Source organism: Scomber scombrus, chromosome 11, assembly GCF_963691925.1.
Source record: "Scomber scombrus chromosome 11, fScoSco1.1, whole genome shotgun sequence".
Classification (NCBI taxonomy): Eukaryota; Metazoa; Chordata; class Actinopteri; order Scombriformes; family Scombridae; genus Scomber; species Scomber scombrus.
The window spans coordinates 26,590,294-26,612,469 of record NC_084980.1 but is presented as its reverse complement, the minus strand read 5'-3'; the positions used below and the strand labels follow the sequence as shown (position 1 = coordinate 26,612,469).

Genomic DNA, 22,176 nt, shown 5'->3' with positions numbered 1-22,176 from the left:
CATATATTATATTTAACACTGTGCAGCGGTGTAAAATGAGTAATTAGAACGAATACATTTTAAATAGCATTTATTGAATCCTGTTACTTCAAATTAGGTCAGCTATTTTTAGCACGGCCACTTATGCATAAAAGATCATTCAGATAGGGAAAGAAAAAAAACAGATTTTTTTCTTACTGCTTCAGAGATTTATATGTATCACACTGACAGACTGAGGTGTACTGTATCGAGGCATTTATTGCTATACAGGACACCAGTGTATTAGCATAAATGAAATTAAAATATACCCTATAGGCCGTATGTGGTCAAAATGTTGGAATATTTCGATACCTATACGCGTTGTTTTTAAAACGAGGCAAAAAGACTGCACCTCTCTCGTACCTATATCGAATAAAAGCAAAATGAATTGCGTTAAACTCTCATCTAAACCAGTGTGAAATGGATTTAAAAAAAAAAAAAACCGAATTGTAAAAACACCAACTCTGATGACAGAAAGTGCAAGTGTTGTACTCTCCGCTGCAACCGGGATAAATCAACGTGGGAATCACACAATCTTTCTCCAACACCGCATATTTCCCCCCCCCCTCGACACACACACACACAGCTGTTGGGGTTTAAATGAGTGAAAAAATAACGTGATAATTGTCGATAACGGGTAAAAAAATAAAGTCGTTTCAGGCGTGTATCTACGGTGTCGCGTTAAGGTCACTCGCTCGGCTGCCTGAATTCCCCTCTTTGTGTTTACACATCCGGGTTTCCCTGTTTGCAGCCCATTCCCCATTTAGAAGCCATTTTGGACACAGATCAGTAACATGCATGTAAACCCCAACCGACCTCCCGACGCAGCGGTGCTACTATCCAAGTGAATAACCTTAAAAAAAAGAAGAGCGCTGGGCTTTCGTCTCGGATGGTTTAACAGCTTCTCATTCGCCTTTTGGATCCACTTCCGATGCGAAATGCTGCACCTATTATCGGACTAACCAGCCCTGTAGTTAATTAATCGCTCCTATCTTCTCTTGCAACATTGTTGCAGCGTCGCGGCTATTGACACACGTTGTGGTGGTGGTGGTGGTGGTTGAGGCTGCTGGAGGGACCGGGAGGCCTGTGGTCGTTTTGATCCTGGACGGATATTTTTGGACAACCTGGAGTTTTAATGTTCGCGACGGAAAGAGGGGGGAATCTCTGTCCTGTATTTCAAACGGAACATGTCTTTTTCATGGCTGACTTGTTCACTTCTTCTGGGAACTTTATGCGCAGGTAAGCTGCTATTGTTGCTTTTTTTTTTTTTTTTTTTTGGAAATTGCAACAGTTACGTCGAGTCGTTCATCCCGAGGCAGACACATATTTTTTTGCTTATAAATTGTGTTTTGAAACGTGTACCCGCCAACGACTTTATGTTTGTTAGTTGTTTAAACTTTTCTTTTATGTGGCAGTGAATGCTGATGTGGATATTTTATATCCATTATCACCTTTTTTTCTCCTCTGTTTATACCTTCAACAACACCTCTACTTTCCATTCGATAATTATCACAGCTTTGACTTCTTAAAAAAAAAATCTTTTTAAAAACACACCCAAAATACATTTATTTATTTAATCATGTATCATTTCATGCCGAGAAATTAATAATATCCAAAACGTGAAACTGTTGCGTCCCCCTCGCCTTTCTTAACAGAGGCAGGAATAGAAGGCAGCAGCTGCATCAACATCCTGAAACCTTATAGGCTACATCTCAGGTCTGGACTCTTGTTTGTGGTTACAGTCTGAACAAGAAAAGAAAAAAAAACACACACACTCCTCTGTAGTGATTTTCATAAATCAATGGCGTTTGATTTGAACAGACAGCAGCTGTCTGCTTGTCTGAAGTCAGGTTTTTTTTTACTGGATTGAGGTTGCACTGTTACACACTGACTTGCTACCACGTGAAATTGAGCATGAGGGTTGTTTTTCTTTTGTTTGGTGTTTTTTATTTTTTATGCAACTCATATTGGAGATTTTATTGTGTGTCCCATGCATGAATATTCCTCTCCTCCCAGCTAGGTATTCTACAAATATATTAAAAACAATGCAATCCACTTTTCACCCATTACCAAATGTGTTTGTTTGGAGGTTTTTTTTTTGTTTTGATTTTTTTTCTTTTTCCTCAAATTGTAATAACATTTTCATTGAAGCACAGCTGACTCTTGTGTGCCAAATAGCACTGGACTAATGCCTTTTATGGTTTATAGATTAGAGCTTGGGAGTGTATAGTAAGCTGCTTCTCCAGAATTTCGTGTTGTTGTGGTGTAAGCCTCAGTAAGTGACAGAGGGAGGGGGGTTGGGGAATGATCTTGTAGTAAAAGTCCTCCCAGATCATGTGACCACAGATATCAGAAATGCCATCTCTGCTCAATGGAGCATTGAGCATCACCGCTGTGTGTGTATATGTGTGTGTCTGTTTTTCCTTACTACCTTCTTTCCTTCCATACTTAATAACGAGCATGATGTTTGGTCATTGCATGCATCCCTGTATGCTATAATGAAGTCCATTGTATGCTGCTGGACAACTAAATGTATGTATGTGTGCCTCTCCCTCTGTCTGTGTGTGTGTGTGTGTGTGTCTCTGTTTGTGTATATGTGTGTGTGTCTAATGGCTTGGTGGGGGTAACACTGGGGGGATGGGCAGCCTCCTATAGGCAGGGATTTAAAGAGACAGGCACTATTTTTTTCTGTGAACAAAGATTAGGCTTGGATGTCCGAGCCATACTGTGAATGACATTTACAGCAACGTTATCAGCTTCATTGTTCATCAAATAAACACGTCTTCTACATGTTGCGTGAGTGAGTCCAACTTTAAATCATTAAAGGGGAATAATAAAAGCAATTCAGCAACATTAAGAGATTGACAGCCATTGTTACATTTCGGTTGGGTTAAGGGGGGGGGGGACATTTTTACACCTAAATGACAGTAAAAGCTCTTTTTTTTTTTTTTTTTTTTTTTAAAGAAGAAGGTCTTATCTGTCGCTCCAGATGTGTCATACTGAAGAAGGATCCAGGAGGCCTTATCTGTAGAAGTAGCATGCTGCTGTGCTTCTATACAACAGCAGGGAATATCATTGTTTCTCTATAGCTAATTAAATCCTGTCATTTTTCCTCTTTTTTTAGTCGTTACTCTCTGAAAAGATATATTAAGTGAACGGGATTATGCTGAGCTACAATTCAGCAACAACTCAGCCCAGAGGAACTCCCTTTTTTTTTTTTTAACTACAGAGAGATCCCAAATTTGGCCGTGTGCCAAAGTGATGATAGAAGCTCTGCTCAGTGATGTTTCTTCGTGGCACCGAGCGGCTCCTGCACCATATGTCTTCGCTTCCGCTGTTGAGTTTCAATTCATTACGATGTGAGCTGACTGTGTCCTTCTGTCCATCGCAGGGTACAGTCTGGGCGAAGCAGAGACCCGGGAGTGTGTGTACTACAATGATAACTGGCGCACGGAGAGGACCAACCAGAGCGGCTTCGAGCGCTGTGAGGGGGAGAAGGACAAGCGACTGCACTGTTATGCCTCCTGGCTCAACTCCTCAGGGACTATCAAGCTGGTGAAGAAAGGCTGCTGGCTGGACGACTTCAACTGCTATGACAGGTCAGGTCACAGAGCGAGGTCATCGCCACCGCGCGTTGACATTTATAATTTAGGTATCTGGCTCATGCCCAGAGTGAGTGGCAGAGAGTACAACAGAAAATTCAGCCTTGGTGCCCGCATGTAGTTCAATATATCTTTATTTATATGACCTGGGGGCGTTTTCAGGGACAGCAATAAAAGGTATTGAGAGCGTGAGTCAATGAATCAATTGTTAGACACACAGTTTGTCAATATAATTAATAAATAGCTGAAATGATGGCAAACCCCAGCATCAAAAATATGAGGATGTGCTCCTTTTAACATTTTTTTTATGTTGTTCTAAATTAAATATCTTTGGGATTAAACCTGTTGGTCGGAGAAAACATGCAATTAGAAAATTCCATTGTGTACTGTGGGAACTTTTGAATGGCATTTTTCCACTATTTCCTGACATCTCACACACTAAGCAACACATAAATCACCATTGAAAATTGTTAGTTGCAGCCTTGAAAAGGTCTAACCTTGGCAAACACAACATCAAATAAAGACATCCAGGAGGCTGTATATCTCTAGATGAACTGTGGTCTCGTTTTATATTGATTTTTGTTAATTTGCAGAACAATATCACCCACATGAATCCTAACGCAATTCAAACAAGTCAAATAAAGAGTGAGTGATAAAAAAAGCACGCCTACATTCACGAACTAGGTCTGCAACTAATGATTATTTTCCTTATATATTAACCTGCCCTGTATTTTCTTGATTGAACAATTAGTCATTTGGTTTGTAAAATGTTATAAAATGGTGAAAAATATCTGAAATGTCCCAAAGTTGAACCAACAGTCCACAACCCAAAGATATTAAGTCATAGAGGAGTAAAGAAACACACACAAATAGTCACATTGAGAAGCTGGAATCAGATTATTTTGGTATCATTTCACTTAAATACACATGGTATGATACATATTCTGCATATGAAGCGTAATCTGCAATGAAAGTGATTAAAATGTACAAAAACAAATGTGTACCTGAAGGTATGTGGCCTACTGTGAGCACACATGCAACCATCTGTACACACACACACATTCACACACACACACACACACACACACACACACACACACACACACACACACACAGCGTATCAAGTCTAAATAATTGAATGCGTTACATAATTCAAACTGTAAGGCCAGGTGAACAGATTGAGGTAGACTGAAGTAATATGAGATTAAATTCACGATGTTGTGGTGAGAATATTTAGACCAGCTTCTCTCCTAAACATGGGAACTTTATATATTTAACAGTTGGGATTTATGTTGGACATAAATGCTCCACAGCGAGCAGATCTCCCCCACACATATATACTCTCTGTAGAAATAACCAGATAGCCTGCCGCGACAGTGCAGAGTACAGCTCAGTGTCCACAGCCTGAAGATGGCAGAGAGATATGGTGGCATCAGGCCACTCAGGATTTTGTAAGTCACGGGGAGAATTTTAAACAAGCTTTTTATCAGGAGCCAGAGCAGAGTTGTGTGGCGTGATGAAACTTTGTGGTTTTTAATATTCCTGCCACAGCGTTGTGAGCTGGAGATCTCTGGTGGCTCATAAGGCAAGGCATAGAAAAGGGAACTGTAATAATCGCTCCTGGACGACACCTCTTTGTGTATAAAGGGTTACCGTTAGCAACCAATAGAATTGTCATTCTTGTGCATTGATTTGTGAGCTTTCGTATATTAGACTTGAAGGTATTTCAGGAATGGGTTCGTACATCCTGGAGAGCAATTAATGACTGGTGACACATTGATGATAATTATCAACTGACTACCAATCAAAAGCAGGTTGTTTTTTTTTTTAAAGGCGTTGCTTGGAATGGGATGCGCAACAAATTACAGGTTTTGATGCAGCCACAAATTTGTTGACAGTTTCGAGGGAAATTGCTTTGAGCTGGAGTGCTGTTGGCTGTAATTATAACTGTAGAGACAGTGTTGTGGGACCTAGAGGGGGGAAAATATTTTGATCAATTTCATGTGAGTGAAAAGCTCCATAAAATAATTACAGCAAGTGAAGAGCGATGAACAGGTAGGCAATTTTAAATGAGATGACAGACGGTGTCATAAAGATTAAGACTGCTGTTAAAGAGGAGATATCTGATATAGAAACCTTGTGATTCCTATGCATTCAGTATCTTTAGTGTCTTTAATGATTGATAATGAAGTTTAATAAGATGATATTGGTCACTTAAGTTAACTTTAAATGCTCATACATACAAGGAATGCACATGTTAAAGCCAGATTCTAGACAATAAATAGAGCACAAAAAAAAGAGCCAGATGTCTAGATCTCAAAACATCGCATTAATTGTTGTTGAAGTAGTTTTGACGTGTGTCTGGTATTACTGTTTGGTTATCTGAGGAATAATATAGGTGTGTCTTCTCCCGCTTTAGGCAAGAGTGTGTCTCCATGGAGGAAAACCCTCAGGTCTTCTTCTGCTGCTGCGAGGGCAACTACTGCAATGAACGATTCACCCACCTTCCTGACATGATTGGCAGTGGCAACCGAGGTGAGTGGCGAATGCATCCTACATATATAGCACAAGCGAGAAATAGGTCTTTGCTTTTCCCCTCAGATTAGTGGGAGTGAAGCTCAGCTGTGTGTATAGTAGTTTAAAAAAAAAAAACAACTACAAAAAACAAAAAAAATCATGTTTTAAAATCTACCTTTTATAGTCAAAACTCATGAATTTAACACACAGTTGGCGTTTTTTCATGAATATTGTTAATTCATGTCTTGTTATATTTGTATATATATGAAAAAAATGCTTAGAAATGTGTTTGTAATGTCCGCATGTAAGACTGAAATTAGAGCATGAGCACATTCTTAAATACATTGCATTGACACAAGCTTGCGATATTGAATTTGGCAATTCTTTGTTTGCTGAAATCTAAAAGTTCACTGTGTTTATTTGCTTTTCGGGGTATAAAGTATTGCAGAATTCAGTATCTTTATTTGCATAGTCCGGTACTGTATCCCAGCGTATCCCAAAGTAGATTTTCAACAACCTATATTTTGTTGCGTTTCGACAGACTCTGCAGAGACGATCTAGATAAAATGTTACCCTGCTCTTTTGGAAAAACAGGTCTCCCACTCTGTGAGGGATGTTGATAGTAACCTACATGTCACGAAGCTTGACACGCAGTAATTACTCTGTTCCTCCTTGACAGTGAAAATCCGGCCTCCACCCCGAGTGCCGTCCCTGCTCAATGTGCTGGTGTACTCCCTGCTGCCTCTCTGCGTGCTGTCCCTGGCCTTGGTTCTGGCCTTGTGGATGTACCGCCACCGCAAACCTCCCTACGGACATGTAGATCTGAGCGAGGTGAGACAGGCCATAGTGGTAGTCTGTGACATATGAGGGACATTTTTTTTCCCCCCTTTTCATTTTATCATACTGTTTGTCACCCATGCTGGTTGTTGCTGCTAATGCTCTTTATGCAGGTATCTATTCCTGTAATGTTTCGTAGAAAGGACAGGAAAAACTGTTCAATCTTTTATATAAATTCAGCAGAAGAATAGGAGTAACTGCTTTTACTTGTTTGTTATTCAGGATCCTGGACCATCTCCTCCATCCCCCTTGGTGGGTCAGAAACCTCTGCAGCTGTTGGAAATCAAAGCTAGGGGGCGCTTTGGTTGTGTTTGGAAAGCTCAGTTGATGAGTGACTACGTCGCTGTAAAGGTCTTCCCTGTTCAGGTGTGTCATCTGTTCAAAATTTTTCTCTTGTGCTTTACTGCCTTGTATAAATGCGCTTGTATAAATCATCACGACTTAAGCGTAACTCTGTGGATTTGTCTGTACAGGATAAGCAGTCGTGGCATAACGAGCGAGACATATTCCTGACTCCGGGGATCCGACATGAGAATATCTTGCGTTACATCGGTGCAGAGAAGCACGGAAGCAACCTGGAGACAGAGCTGTGGCTTATCACAGAGTTTCACGAAAGGGTGAGCACACATCTTCCCATATATATATACACACACACACACACACACACACACACACACACACACACACACACACACACACACACACACACACACACACACACACACACACACACACACACACACACTCATGCACATATATATCCACATATAGCGCATTCATGTTGGATATAGGGCTCCTATGTTGAGCTGCGCTGCTGGATATTATCCAATATTGGCAGCTGCCTTTATTTACCTCAACAAAAGAACATCAATGCTTTTATTAAAGGCAGGATTTTATTACTTATGACAGGACTGCAGCATCCAGTATATATATATATATATATATATGAGTGAGTTTAGAGATTTACAGAAATTCTGTAGTGTAAAATCATTACAGGTATTTAATGTCAAATAACACTAGAATCAAGAATATCACTATAATGAAATGAAAAAATAGTCCAGTAACACCTTTTTACTGACCTTTAGGTCACCAGAACATTGTGTTCATTTGTGTTGTCAACAATGATATTATTATTATAGCAACACAGGATTAAAGAGTAACTGCAATCAGCAGAACATAGCATCACGGTTGTATAATGACTTTTGAAGCTTGTATCACCTTTTCCGTCAAAGTAATGCAAACAGTTGACACGAGTGCTTGCAGCATCTCGTTTTGCTTAATTGTTTTATTTTATATATTAAACTATACTGTTATAATTTTAAACCCTGGTTGAACACTTTTCCGCTGGCAGATGAAGTGAAATACAGGACCAAAAATAATCTACTCTTCTTCTTCTTAGAGTCCCATATTTAACCCTCAGTCCTGAATCGTTTGTGTGTGTGTGTGTGTGTGTGCAGGGATCATTGACAGACCACCTGAAGGGCAACACTGTGACCTGGAGTGACCTGTGTCTCATAGCAGAGACCATGTCCCGCGGCTTGGCCTACCTCCATGAGGACATTCCGAGCTACAAGGGAGAGGGGCCCAAACCGACCATAGCGCACAGGTAGAGGGAAAAGCATACATGGCTCCAAGCTCAAAACACTCAAAAAAAAACCCATAATTGCATCTGGTTTCAGCTCAAGCCTTTAAATAGCACTGCCCTCTTCTGGTTGTGCTTTATTTTTGTAAATGTGCCTATGAAGATAATAAATGGGACTAAACAACATAGTTCCAGCATTGTGATTATTGTCCTGAAATTAAATTCCCAGGGACTTCAAGAGTAAGAATGTGATGCTACGAGATGATCTGGCTGCAGTCATTGGAGACTTTGGGCTCGCTGTACGATTTGAACCAGGAAAACCTCCAGGAGATACTCATGGCCAGGTATGTAATCCCTTCAGTTTTGAGTTTCTACAGTTTCTTCGTTGGCTCCGTGATGCGAGTCCTACTAACTGTCACTTCATATTTGCTGAAACATTGACACAAGCTTTATGTACAATATTCTCTATTAAATATTGGCTTGAAAGAAAGAATATTTATACAGTGAATTTCCTATGGTAGAAGTAGAGAATGAAAAATTGAGCCAATTATGTATGAAAACATTGTTTAGCTTTGCTTCAGTTGGCTTAGCTCAGAATGTTACCAACCACATGGATTGCATTTACTGAGTATTTTAAAATAAACATCTGCACATCATATTAGCCTGACCGCATTAGTAGCTCTCAAAAAACCACATTCTTACACACATTCACAAAGACTCGATTCCCCTGTCCTGCCAGGTGGGTACGAGGCGTTACATGGCTCCAGAGGTGCTGGAGGGAGCCATCAACTTCCAGAGAGACTCCTTCCTGAGGATAGACATGTACGCCATGGGCTTGGTGCTGTGGGAGCTGGTGGCTCGCTGCACAGAGACCGACGGTGAGTCAAACAGTGCAGGAATGCTGCTTCTTTTGCCCCGCAGGTGAAAGGTCACCGTGCTTCAGGCTGGTCCGATAAACAAAGGATTAGTTTTCGTTTTGCTTGGGAAAGCCATCGGATCAGGGTTAAAGGTGTAATGTGGTTAAAGTTACTCTTAAAATACGGGACCGGTTTTGATTTTGCTGTCTTTTATAATATTTAAATACTTCACTTGTTTTCTTGGTCTGTGTGTGCGTAAATGGCGTTTCACTCCGTGGCTTTTCTGCCTCTGCCCAGGTACAGTGGGTGAATACATGCTGCCGTTTGAGGATGAAATAGGCCAGCATCCCTCCCTGGAGGATCTGCAGGATGTGGTCGTGCACAAGAAGATGCGTCCAGTCATCAAGGACTGCTGGCTCAAACATCCTGTGAGTAACAGTGGAAGAATAGCTTCTATGTTTTTCAGCAGCAATACCAGGATGTCATGCATCCTTTTTTTTCCAGGGAATTCAGCTTGATTATTTGAGGTCAGGGTTTTTTGAATCAGTCATGTTTTTGTGTTTTCTGAAACTAGATTTGCATTCACAGAGAGATTTCTGTCTTCTGAAAGAGCTTTTTTTTTTAAAGTGCTTGGGTTCAGTAGTCATGCCCCTTCATTTAAAAATATCTCCAAAAGCGACTGTCCTCTAATGTCCTCTAATGTTTGTGTCTGCAGGGTTTGAGCCAGATGTGTGAGACCATCGAGGAATGCTGGGACCACGACGCAGAGGCGCGCCTGTCGGCCGGCTGCGTGGAAGAGCGCATCGGTCAGATAGCCAGGACGATCAGCAGCACTACCTCAGACAGCCCCGTCTCCATTGTGACGTCTCTCACCAACGAGGACCTACCTCCCAAAGAGTCCAGTACCTGAACGGGTGACACCATCTTTCACCCAAGCTCCTGACTTTTTATTTTTTCAAATCCAAACTCAGCGGATCTCCGTGAATATTTAAAAACATTAAAAAAAACTAGCAAATTGAATGCAGCTGCTATTTTATCCCAATACTGGTATTTTTTTTTCTGTTTTAATGTTTTTGGTGTTAAGTCGGATCTTACTAACACATCCATCTGCTGTAGTTTTGAAGTAGTAATAAGCTGTGCGATGGGCTCATCTGATAACACCCACGTGTCAAATCTTAAATGTCGTCATTACCTCATGTATTTCTTTTGTGTTAGTCAATTTTTTATTACCTCATGAGTTGTTATCTTTGTCGTTTTTCCTGTCTGGTCATGATCGTCTGCGGCCAAATGAAATGAACCTTTGCTCCAAACCTCGGACGACGTGCTGCACACCTAGGAGGAACCGTTTTGAGACTGTTAGACAAAATATATTCATCTTCCTCAGGGGTCGAAGCTTCTCGAATTTTTAAAACTCGAGTGCGCTCCCTTATTTTAAACCTGTGAATGCCTCAGAATGAAAAAGATCAAAAACCCGATTGGAGCACAGCTGTTTTATCATAAGGGAGGGAGCTAAATGGGAGCTGAGCAGTTGTTTTAAACATTTGGACTTCTTGAAGATTTGGGACAAGCGTCTTGTCCCTGGGGAACTACCTCTCAGGTATCCAGTAGGCTTCTTTGGAACATTTTCTCTAAGTTGAGAGCCAAGCTATCCAGCTAGCTATCATGGACATATTCCTGGATTCTTTTTTTTAATTGTAGAAATTTCAGAGTTACTCCTTTTGCCAGTGCCAGGGGCATTGACGGATGCTGTCTGGAGTTGCAATGTTACACATTCTTGATTTTAACTATGTTGTGTGAATGTGTGTGCGTGTGCGTGAGTGTGTGTGTGTGTGTGTTTGAAGACTAAATGATATGAGATGGATAGAGAGCGTGTTAAAAGTAAGAACCATGGACAGGTAGTCTGGGTTTATCCTTGCGAGGGCCATACTTGAGTAAGCAACATGTCTGTTTTTTAATTTTCATGGCTGTTTGTTCAATAGACTCAGTCGGACACCAGTCCCCAGATACCTCAGTCACTGTACGTCATGCAAGGAGAGCTCAAATGGTTGCCTTTGTCTCAAATGCAATGCCATAGTGTATCATAACATGAATACCATACATTGAATGTCCGTTATGCTGCTGTGACTATTCCAGGATACTCAAGGATTTGTAGATGTACATGTATTCTTTGTTAATATAACGCTAACATGTGATAACTATCCATGATATTATGTGAGGCTAATATTCTGTTTTTTTTTCTTTGTTTTTTTTTTTTCTTTTTGACTGGGTAAGCCCTCAGCTGCTTACTCCTCCAGACTGACCTCAGATATTCTGACAAGTACCTCAGGCTTTTTCTACATGTATATCAAGTTGTGTTATGTATTTTATTGTGTTTTAGTAGTGGAGATATTTTATTGCTGGTTGGGCCTCTTATCTGTGGAGATTGTTTTTTCTTTTAATAGAGCCTGACCACAGTGTTAATGCTGTAAAAATCTAAAAGAAGAGAGGCAGATTCTTGTAAATAGACCTGTACACACAGTTGCCGAACACTGATCTGTTTTTTTTTTTTTTTTTTTTTTTTTTTTTAAATAAGAAAGCAGGGCATTACTATTCTCATTTCACAGAAACAGAAAAGGATTTCCAATTCCACCTCTACATATTTAACAGTCGTTTTTGACAACTAGCCCTGTGATTATAAATATATATATATATTTTCAGAATTTTCAACAATGGAGGATTGTGTTACTGATTTCTGTGAATAATGGTATCAGTTCCTCTGGATCAGAAGTTGTGTAGGTAGCACTTGCATTAGAAAGCTTAGTGTGTATACCATCGAAAACAAGCAAACAAACACTTAAAAAAAACTTTAAAAATAACTTAAAAAATATCCCTAATGGTTTGTTGCAGGTGGCTTCAGTGACTGGCCACTCGCTCAAAATGCCAGTTTGAACAGTATTACCTCAATATTAACCCGCTGATGTGATGTTCAGACCTGTTCAGTGATAGTTTAGCCACGTCGGACAACACACAGGCTCATCTGTTGTGCTTTGATTAGTGCTGTGGAAAGATGGTGATTTTAACAGTGATCTGTAACGCTTGCATCTGTGCAGTTTTGGTGAAGGACGTATTAAAAAAAAAAAAAAAAAAAGTTAAAAAAAAAAAAGAAACCATCAATCAATACAGAACAATGTTTTTAGTGTTTGGAAAATCATTGATGTGTTTATAACCACATGATTGATTGATAATGCAGCCCCATTAGGAGTTATGTAAACAGTGGCATGTGCGTGGTCCAAGGGTCCAGCAATATTTATTATACAGCAATAGTCATTTGAATATCATAGTTCAAGTCAACTCATTAAACTCAGCTGTGACTTAGCAGTTTTTTTTCTGCGTCTCAAAGTACATCTCATCACACCTGGATCATGTTTATGATATGGACACGTGTTAAAGCCCCCCCCCTGATAGGATTTCAAAAAAAAAAACAACTTAAAGTGTGGGAGCTGAACGTGACCCAGGTGCTTTCACGTATTGTGCCAGAAAACAACGATCACAAGAAAAATCCACCGTGATTGCTTGTTACCTCCAAATGCTGTCTTACACCCAGCTCTTCTGAACAGAAAAACCAGTTACCTCATGCAGTACCTCGTTAGTAACACTAACACGGAGTCAGTCTCATCTTCAAGAAAAAAAAACGAAAAAAGAAAAAAAAAAAACGTATCAATTATTGTGTATATATTTACTTGACAAATGTAAAGGGTTTCTTCCTTTTCATGTGTGAATCCTGTGAAAGCAAAATCCTATTTTTTTTTTTTTTTGATTTACAGTCAACATTTTGTTCATTTTTGTCATAGTGTGAATGGATGCTTGACTGGATCGTGTGACCTTCCCTGTTTATGTGAACTGTGTGTATGTGTGAATGTGCGGTCTGTGTTGATTGGTTTCACTAAACAGTACGAATGGTAACTTTATCTGTGCGTTGAAATGCTTAGAAATATAAACTAGATGAGAATACATCCATCTTTTTGTATATTAAAATAAAGACAAACACTGATTAACCATGTACATTGACGTTTTTGCTTTTATTTGTCTTTTCATTGCAGGGTTTGCACATAGACATCAAGTTAAATGAGGCATTCATTAGAGTGAAATACAAAAGTCGATTTCGGGAACTATGATCACATTAAATATACAAAATTTTGACTGTAGGTTTGATATATGTATTTTCCGAAAAATCACTTGGCTTTTGTGTGTATTGTCAGTTTATTTGCACTTCATAACATTTGAGAGGCACATATTCATACTTACACATTTACTGACTATATTTAAATATTATTTAGCTGATTCAAACTTTACATTCAAAACATATGATGTCCTTAATACCCAACAACATTTAAAGAAGTTTGATTATATCCAACAACTACTATTTAAACATGTTAATGCATCAGCACAAAAATAAATTATAATATACTGAAATGTCCTTTCTACATGATTTATTTTTATTTTTGATACTGCAAGTGTATTTGGCTGATAACACCTGGTACATTTACTAATGCAAGATTTTAAATGCACATCTGAGTACTCAACATCACAGATGTGTAACATTCTCAACTTCATCTCTGCCAGGGTTTGTAGTATGGGAGTTGCTTGGTTATGTTTGTACACTAGATGGCAGCAGTGGTACCACCACTTTGGTTCAGATTATCATTTTATTTGTCTGGGATAATGTCCAAAACTAAATGAGCCAAAGTTGGGTAGATAATAATTATTTACCTTGGCCAGATATGAATAAGCAAATCAGATGGTCTAACAATATATTTTGATATGACTGGGTTATTTAATATCAAAGTTTCACAAATTATTTTAATTTTGTTCTTGGTTATCATTATAGCAATAGTAATGGTGTAATGGCATTTTCTTGTTGGGTTTGATATTGGGTCTAAGATTGCTGGCCTTCATGCCCTTAACTTCAGAAACATCACAACATAGCAACATAGGCACGTACTGTATATTATAAAACAATGGGAAATGTTGCCTTCCCTACCATTCTGGTTTCTATAAAACAAAAACAAAAAACGACCCATATGTTAAGTTCTCACAAAAAAACCCAAATGGAAAGGTGTGGGTGCATTATTCGGATACTGTAAATTATCTAGCACATTCACGGGTAATTTGAGCAATCCATTTTCATCAGTTTCATGACATGATAATTGCTATTGACTCCCACTGAACAATAAAGCAAAGCGCCAAATTAACAATCTCAAAGATCATTCAACTGAAGTGTCCTATAAAACTGAAGTAATATTTCTTTAAAATGCTTGACATCATCTGCTTTCCTTTGACATACGATAAAACGCAATCGAGTATAAATCTCCGAAAATCCGCTGAGCCGTGAAGGCATCACCGATTCATCCTCTGAGGGCGAGCTAGCCAATGAGAACGCGTCTGAGCCGTCACGTGACAAACCGACTCGTAAATTACGATTGACTTGAGAGTTGCCGATAGTAGCCTACTTCTCGATGTACAGTGACTCAAGCAGAGAAGTTTGTGGCTTTGTTGGAGTTTGTTTTTTTCTCCCTCTAACGGAAATGCTACGTGTGTTCACTGGTTCCTTTGAGCAAAGTTTTCTTTCGATATCGTGGCCATCATGTCATTAAAGTGCCGAGCAGGTGAGTTAAAACAGCGTATTTTTGACTCTGCCAGCAAAGCAGTTTCTGACCTGGGTCGACTGTTTTTTATCCAGCAGCAGCAGCAGCAGCAGCATCACTTCTCATTGTGAACTGTCCGGGGGGGGGAAAGGTCGCCCACAGTTAGTTTTCGTTGTTGTCGGACTTTTTAAAAAAAAATTTCCTCTTGTGGTTTTACCTCGTGTTGGTCTTTGTAATGTGTCTATTTTCATTTATGCTTTGTCTTTATGAAGATGTTTTTTAATGTTATTTTACAAAAACAAGCTAGCTGACTGTTGCTAAACGTTAAATATATAATTGGTAAAACTTTCGTCCTTTAATGATAGAATATATACAACATTGAAAAGAATTAATGGGCTCTTATGAGAGACAAAAACACCATTACATGTTTTGCTTTCTATAAACTAAATGCTTAATGTCAAAATATATATATTAAATTCACACGATTTTATCATTAGATACATTAGTAATTTTTTATATGGTTAAGTTCCTTATTTTCAGGACATCCATGTGCTGTATGGTAGATTTTTAGAGTGTATACTTGCTTAAAGTTGTGTGGTTTAAGTGGTAACTACACTGTATATATGTGTAAAACAATTCATTTATACAGATGACTGAGTTTGCAGAGGAGACGTCACACACACACACACACACACACACACACACACACACACACACACACACACACACACACACACACACACACACACACACACACACACACACACACACACACAAACACTATATTCATCCAGCTTTCTGTGTCCTCAGTGTCAGCCATCCAGGGACCAGGGCAGCGTGGTGAGTTCAGGGGCTAACTGGCCTGCTGTACTCTCCTCAAAGGGTGGCAGCTGCACTGGCTGCTGGGATGCATCGAAAGAGCAGCAGCGGCAGTGGTGGTGGTGGTGGTGGTAGTGATGGGACGAAGCACACCCATGGTCCGCCACGACACCACTCCAAGCCCCACATGGGATCTCTGTCGGCTGGATCGACCAAGACTTGGGATATTGGCCGTAACTCGAAGACCCACAACTCTCTGAGCAGTATGGGGCTAACGTCTCGCCTGATGGGAGCCCCAGGAGTGGACCCGGAGTATGTGATGCAGCTGGTGAATGATGTGCGGTGGTTCGCTGACGTGCTGCTCAACCTCAAGGAGGCTTTCCAGTGTAAAGGTGAGTTCAGTGGAGGTCAGGGAAGTGGAAGACCATCAAATAACAAACTTGTTGAAAGGAAAATTCACCCTTGGATACTCTTGATGGATACGAAATCATTAATATGGGAAGTTCAGTACATTCTAGAGGTTATTGCTGATGTATTACTATAGGTTAGCAAACCTTGTGTACGTCACTTTCCACTTTTTTATACTTCGTCTTCAGTGTCAAACCCCAGAGAACAAGGTAGGAGAAGGAGAAATGTGTTGCTTTGACGGGATGATTGTTTGAGCACTATCCGTAGCATGATAAGAGCAAGAAAGTTCCGATTATTTTCCTGCTGAGTGAGGCCTTTTAACAAAATCAAACACATCAATTAGCTGCATTGCATTCTGGTCTAACAATGCCACTGTCTGCAGAGAAAGGAAAATCCTTGCTTCTTCTCTTATAAGTTTTTTTTGTTGTGTAAGTGGTGAAAACTGGTGATTCTACAGAAGAACCCTTGCTCTTTGAACTGAGACACTGCTGCTAAAAATCTAATGTTTACCGTTGATGCTTTAGATAGCTGAAATCCACTGCAGTCAGACTGGGAATGTATTGACGAGATGTCATGGTGTCTGTGTTTTTTTTTTTGAGCAGTACTAATGTACAAAAAACAGCTAAAGCTTCCTGAACAGTCTCACAGGGTGGATTTATTTCCCTTTGAAGCAAAACAGGATATAGTGGTGACGCTGTTTATCACAGGTCAACACAATGTTAACTGTTCTTAAAATATTTACTATAACTCATGAAAAGGGCACAATACCATCACTGCCTTTTTCTTGCTGAAGACCACGAAAAAATGGTTGCACTCGTGGCTGTAAAGTGTGTTTTCTGTGATGCCACAGATGGTATCCAAAGCCCAGAGTTTGTTTTGACAGACTGCCGGTGACGGACAGCCATTACCACCTGTGGAGTGTCAGTTTATAGTGTGATAACAGCCTCGCTGCTAACATGCCGGAGCGCTCTCGCTGTTGTGACTGTCTTTTAACAACTACAAACACCCACGCACGGCCACACTCGAGCATACAAGCTGGGAAGACACAGGTTACTTACTTTTGATGGTTTGGTTCTTGCTTTTCAGACACTCACACAAACACTCTTCCCACACAGACGCACTCAAGACTTGAGATAAACAAGGCAGCACAGCAACATTTACCCTGACTGTCGTGTTACACCGACTGAGGAATTTTTTTCTTCTGTGGAATCTACTACCGCTGTTACAACACTACTACTCCTACTGTAAAAGACACATACCTACACACACACACACACTCTGAGGTCCAACAGCAGGTCTGGCAGTGGGAGTGCGTTGTTTAGCCATTCTTTTGACTGGAGGAGTGGGGCCTCTGTGAGTGAGCATTGACTTGTGTTGTGCTGAGGTTTGCTCTGAGTCTTCAAAAAAACATTTGGGATATTCGCGTCTCCCATTTAAAAAAAACCAGCTCTTATTCAGCACGTGGGGATGAAATCATACCATATGACCCCATAATGTCATTCAGCTATTTGTCATTTTGGAATAGCGGTTTATTTTCGTTGCTTTTTTTTCCTTCTTTTTCTTCTCCGAGGCACTGACATCAGTGGTTTGGTGGAACAACTCTTGCAAGATGCTGCTACTATAATGTGGTTACCGAGTCATTTTAGTTAAGAATTGCTAACAGAGAGTGGTAGAGGATAGTCACAGTTGAAATTGAACATATTTTGTCATTAGCCTTAGTTTAAAGTGTAGGGTTTGGCCTATGAATGCTAAAAACTAGCAAGTAGGAAACTTACATCATCTCTATACCACACATTGATTTTATTGACTCACAGTTTGACTTCTCAGCATCACTTTAATAACTCATTAATCTAATACACAACCTGTATTGGTTTGTTTTTTAATGTTAATACTTTGATTTGAAGTTTTTCTTTGGTTCACTGAGGTCATTATAGCCTTGAAAATATACGCATAAAACCTAAATGTTTTCACAAGATTCTCGTGCTCTGCAGTTTCTAATGAAATTCTGCATAATGGTGATTCAATAATCTTAATCTATCTCATTATGTGCGCATCTTGTCCACTATGTGTACATCCATAGTTGGATTGGATTAATGAATGGTGAGTTCAGGGAGTTTAAACACAGTCTGGAAAAAAGCAACATGGACTGAACTCACCTGCTACGTATGTCAATATGTCTCAAACTGTGTTCATTTTAATGTCACACCCTTAATATCAGTCTATAACATTGTCTATATTAGTCGTATTACTAACTTTAAAGGTTAACATTTAAGTGTGAATGAATAGGAATGCATTTAATCATTAAGTGTTTCTCATAAAGTCATTCAAATGAACAATCTCTGCCCATATAGTGTGATTGTTCTGTGGTTAGCAGCGTGTGTTAGCCCCGTTGCTAGAGAGGAGAAACAACCTGACGACGACGGCGGCGACAACAACAGATTTCCATGCGGTTGCTGAAAGCTGTGAGCCGCAGGATCAAATTAGCAAAAGGAAGTGGGGAGGAGGTTAGCGAGGCACATGCCAGCTCTCGTGTTGTTCTTTTCATATTTGGAAAGGTTTGTCACTGGAGTACTGTGTGAAACCTACACGATGCTGTTGCTGCACCCTGTTGGATCTGGCAGGCGTGTGTTCTGATCGCAGAGAGGGAAGGTTTGACTCAGTGTGTGTGTGTGTGTGTGTGTGTGTGTGTGTGTGTGTGTGTGTGTGTGTGTGTGTGTGTGTGTGTGTCATAGCATCTCATACTGAGAAAAACTTTGGAGGGTTTAATTTGGAAGATTTTTTCACTCTCAGAGCATCGGCCAGAGCGTGCACGTTTAGTTGACTGCAAAGCCACGGGGGGGGGGGGGGGGGACTCCATCTGTGACCCACCATATTCACACCCACAACTTCACGCCTATGGATTCCCCCAGGGTCAGATTGTGGTGTAGATTTACACTTTACTCTCATAACTGTGCCCGGGGTCACAATGCTCGCAAGAGTTGTTGCTCAACAATAGCGGAGCTGTCAAAGAATGTAACTCAATGAGAAGAATGCAAGGCTCTATGAGTTTTGACTGAATTGGTGACCTGTGTCCCCATCGCCCTGCTGTCCCAAGGTGATCTTTGTCTACTCTCACCCTCCATCGACACACGCAGTCGATCAATGAACCCTACCCTGTCCCACTCTCAATTTTCATTTGATTACTCGATTATAATATTTCAGTCAAATTAAAAGATGGGAGTTAACATATCATTTTGTCAACAGGTAGTTAAGCATAAATCATTGTTATTCTGTTTAAAGGAGGGTTTAAACATTACAGAATAACAGCAGGACTTGGGCTATGAGTCCACATCATTTTCTAGTTTCACTCCAACGTTTACAGTCAAAAAAGAAATGGAGTAACATAAGAGAGTTCATATAAAGGTGCTTTTAAACTTTTTCTTCTGTTGCTTTCAACACAGGTCACACAGCATAGCTAAAATTCCCCTTTTGATAATATTGTAAGTATCGTAGTAACAGTAACAGTACAAGAATATCACTTTTTCAGCATTTTCAGGGCCGACATAATAAAAGGGAAATACAAAGTATATATATTCTTGAACTTTAACTTTTTTTTTAGTGGAGTCTACATTGCTCCGGAGAAGACAGCTCAGTTAATGGTTTTAATCAGGATGAAAAAGGAGTCCTCTACACACAGCCGAGCCGCTGTCCCCCTCCCATCCCCCCACTCTCCTGCATACTCTGCATTCCTTTAGAACAAATGTTCACTTGTAGCTATAGTGCCTTCAATAGACTAGTGGTAGGTGTGAGGCCGATTGCCTGTGAAAACACCTCAAATAAATTCAGTTTAGATTTGTAGTCATAACTAAAACTCACAAGCAGCTGTGTGGTCAAGGTTATCTTTTTTTTTTTTATTGAGACGTTTCAGGTTGAGATTGGTGGAAAATGGATTGCCGAGGGGGAAATATCATAGAGCAACAATTGCTGGACCTTTTAAAAGATTAAACAGTATTTTTTGTATTTTATTTATTTATTTTTGCATCTGAACCAAACAGGACAAAACTGTTCCTCTGAAGAATTTGATCGTTCATTTTGTCAACTATGCAGAGTCATTTTACAACCTGCAACTCTTACACAAGCTCTTTCATTTCATCATTTTACATCCTTGTTTTGCTTCTATTTTGATGTCCACACAGCAACATAACGACTGTTAATTTCCACTACAAATACGTTTAGTTTCTCCCCCCCCCCCTCTAGAAGGTACCTCAGTGGTTTGCCCTCATTATTGAGCTGAAAGAAGTGTAGGAATGTGTTTTAAGAAGTGGAAGTTATGGATAGAAGTGTACACAGGTCAACAGGAATGAACAGGGTGAGGTTTTAACTTTTTTTTGAATGGCTTTTGTTGCAGTCACAGCAGCAGATAGCCATCAGGACACCGTCTGACATTATATTTCCTTTAAGGTTTCTGTGCTCCAGAAAGTCCCCAGTTACTTATTTTCGCCTTTTTACCCTCCAGTGGAAACATAAAAAAAACAAAACAAAAGTGTCTCTCAGCAGCACTTTTACAGTTCTACTCCAGGGCAGAATAAACATCTTGCAGCATAGTTGCAGAGCATGAGACCGAAAGCTTATTTACTCAATGTATGGAGTGCATTGTGCAGTTTGTTTGACCTCTTTGCAGCGCGCTACCTCTCTCTGCACTACAGTAAAATGTTCTTTATACAGTGTAGTTCTGTGTATAGAAGAGGCGTTAAATGTCTAAAAAGGAGCATGCACAGCTGACTCACTCATCTCTGTGCCACTCTGAAATACCGTGGTGTTTTTCAACTGTGTCATCATGACACTCTGATAAGATTTGGCAGTACTCCAGTTAAACTGCATTGTTCAGTGTTTCACTGTACCAGTCTGTAACCGAGCTGTTGTCTGAAGGGCAGATTCTTCTTTTAGAGTAGTATACTGTGTGATTTAAAAAAATGGCGAGAAACTGTGTGCTTCTTGTCTTACAGTGACTCATTTATGGTGAATCTGATTATGACAAGTTGTTTAAAAATAAGAAGTTGTTTATTTATGGGCTTATGAGCTGCTCATGAGGGTTTGTATTGCAGTTGTATGACAATAGGAATTGTTTTGCTGGGTTGAGTTAATTCAGAAATATTTAAACTTCTATTAAATTAAATGCTACAAATGTATTCCCACGCTTTCTTTATTTTGTAGAATGAGGGCAATTTTCACAATTATAACGTATTTAAGACCTTGTTAACTGCTCATAAAAGCCAGCACCACTCTGTGAAAAATATATACAGCAATAGCTCCCACAAATGTCTCGCCCCCCTCTCAAACAAGTGCCCCTGTGCCAGCTGAAGTGGCTACTCGCGGGTGGTGCCTTCAAATCGAAAGAAAAGCCGAATTCTAGCACATAATAGTTTAATGGCCTGCTGCTCTTAGGAGAAAGAAAGAAGAGATTTGTTGGGCAGTAACTTTCCCCTGTGATGCTGAAGGATGTTTTTGTGCGAGCTTGTGGTCGGGGTGTGTTTCCTGGGGTCGGATTTATGGTTATGGGCTCTGGATGTTTGTGTAGGAGATTGGTCATGGCGAGGGGTGGATTGGCCAGTAGAGCTCCTGCTAGCAGGAGGGACGTCACTGCCGGCGATTGGGCAGAACTGACCTGAAATTTACAACTGTGGATCAGGCGCACGTAGCGAGGGGAGGGAGGGGGGGGGGGGGGGTTGGTCCGAGGCTCACCGAGCTGGTTTGTGAGTCTGTTTTGTTTAAAAAGTTATGTTTGCTCAGGTTTGAAGTAAGAGACACAACAAAAACACAATTAAGCATGTCTCTGCAGTTTTCTGAGATCCGCCTGTGTTTCACATGTTTTTTTCCTACCCGTACTGAAGTAAGTGACATCATGCTCTCAGGTAGGTGGAGGCTGACTCCAA

The 22,176-nt window shown here is 40.1% G+C and overlaps 2 protein-coding genes across 3 annotated transcripts in view; both read left to right on the top strand.

Moving 5' to 3' along the window:
• Positions 1-829: 829 nt before the first annotated feature.
• Positions 830-12,243, top strand: LOC133990387 (activin receptor type-2B-like). Of its 2 annotated transcripts, none has more exons than XM_062428683.1 (11): positions 830-1,257; positions 3,410-3,617; positions 6,040-6,155; positions 6,817-6,968; positions 7,197-7,340; positions 7,448-7,591; positions 8,432-8,580; positions 8,786-8,900; positions 9,296-9,434; positions 9,717-9,841; positions 10,129-12,243. In XM_062428683.1, the coding sequence occupies exons 1-11, from the start codon at positions 1,206-1,208 to the stop codon at positions 10,321-10,323; spliced, it is 1,539 nt and encodes a 512-aa protein (XP_062284667.1). In that variant the 5' UTR covers positions 830-1,205; the 3' UTR covers positions 10,324-12,243. The 2 variants fall into 2 exon arrangements, with proteins under 2 accessions (XP_062284667.1, XP_062284666.1); XM_062428682.1 differs by having other exon boundaries at positions 9,711-9,841.
• A 2,682-nt stretch (positions 12,244-14,925) lies between these two features.
• arhgap29b (Rho GTPase activating protein 29b) overlaps positions 14,926-22,176 on the top strand; it is a 29,934-nt gene continuing 22,683 nt past the window's right edge. The window contains exons 1-2 of the mRNA XM_062428950.1: positions 14,926-15,058; positions 15,848-16,248. Of these exons, the coding sequence (XP_062284934.1) occupies positions 15,945-16,248 (304 nt within the window). The 5' untranslated portion in view covers positions 14,926-15,058; positions 15,848-15,944. The remainder of the gene's footprint in view (positions 15,059-15,847; positions 16,249-22,176) is intronic.

Coding starts and splice junctions, on each gene's coding strand:
- LOC133990387 (XM_062428682.1), top strand. CDS start 1,206: ATGTCTTTTTCATGGCTGACTTGTTCACTTCTTCTGGGAACTTTATGC. Junction 8,581..8,785: donor AAACCGACCATAGCGCACAG/GTAGAGGGAAAA, acceptor TTAAATTCCCAG/GGACTTCAAGAGTAAGAATG. Junction 9,842..10,128: donor ACTGCTGGCTCAAACATCCT/GTGAGTAACAGT, acceptor TTGTGTCTGCAG/GGTTTGAGCCAGATGTGTGA.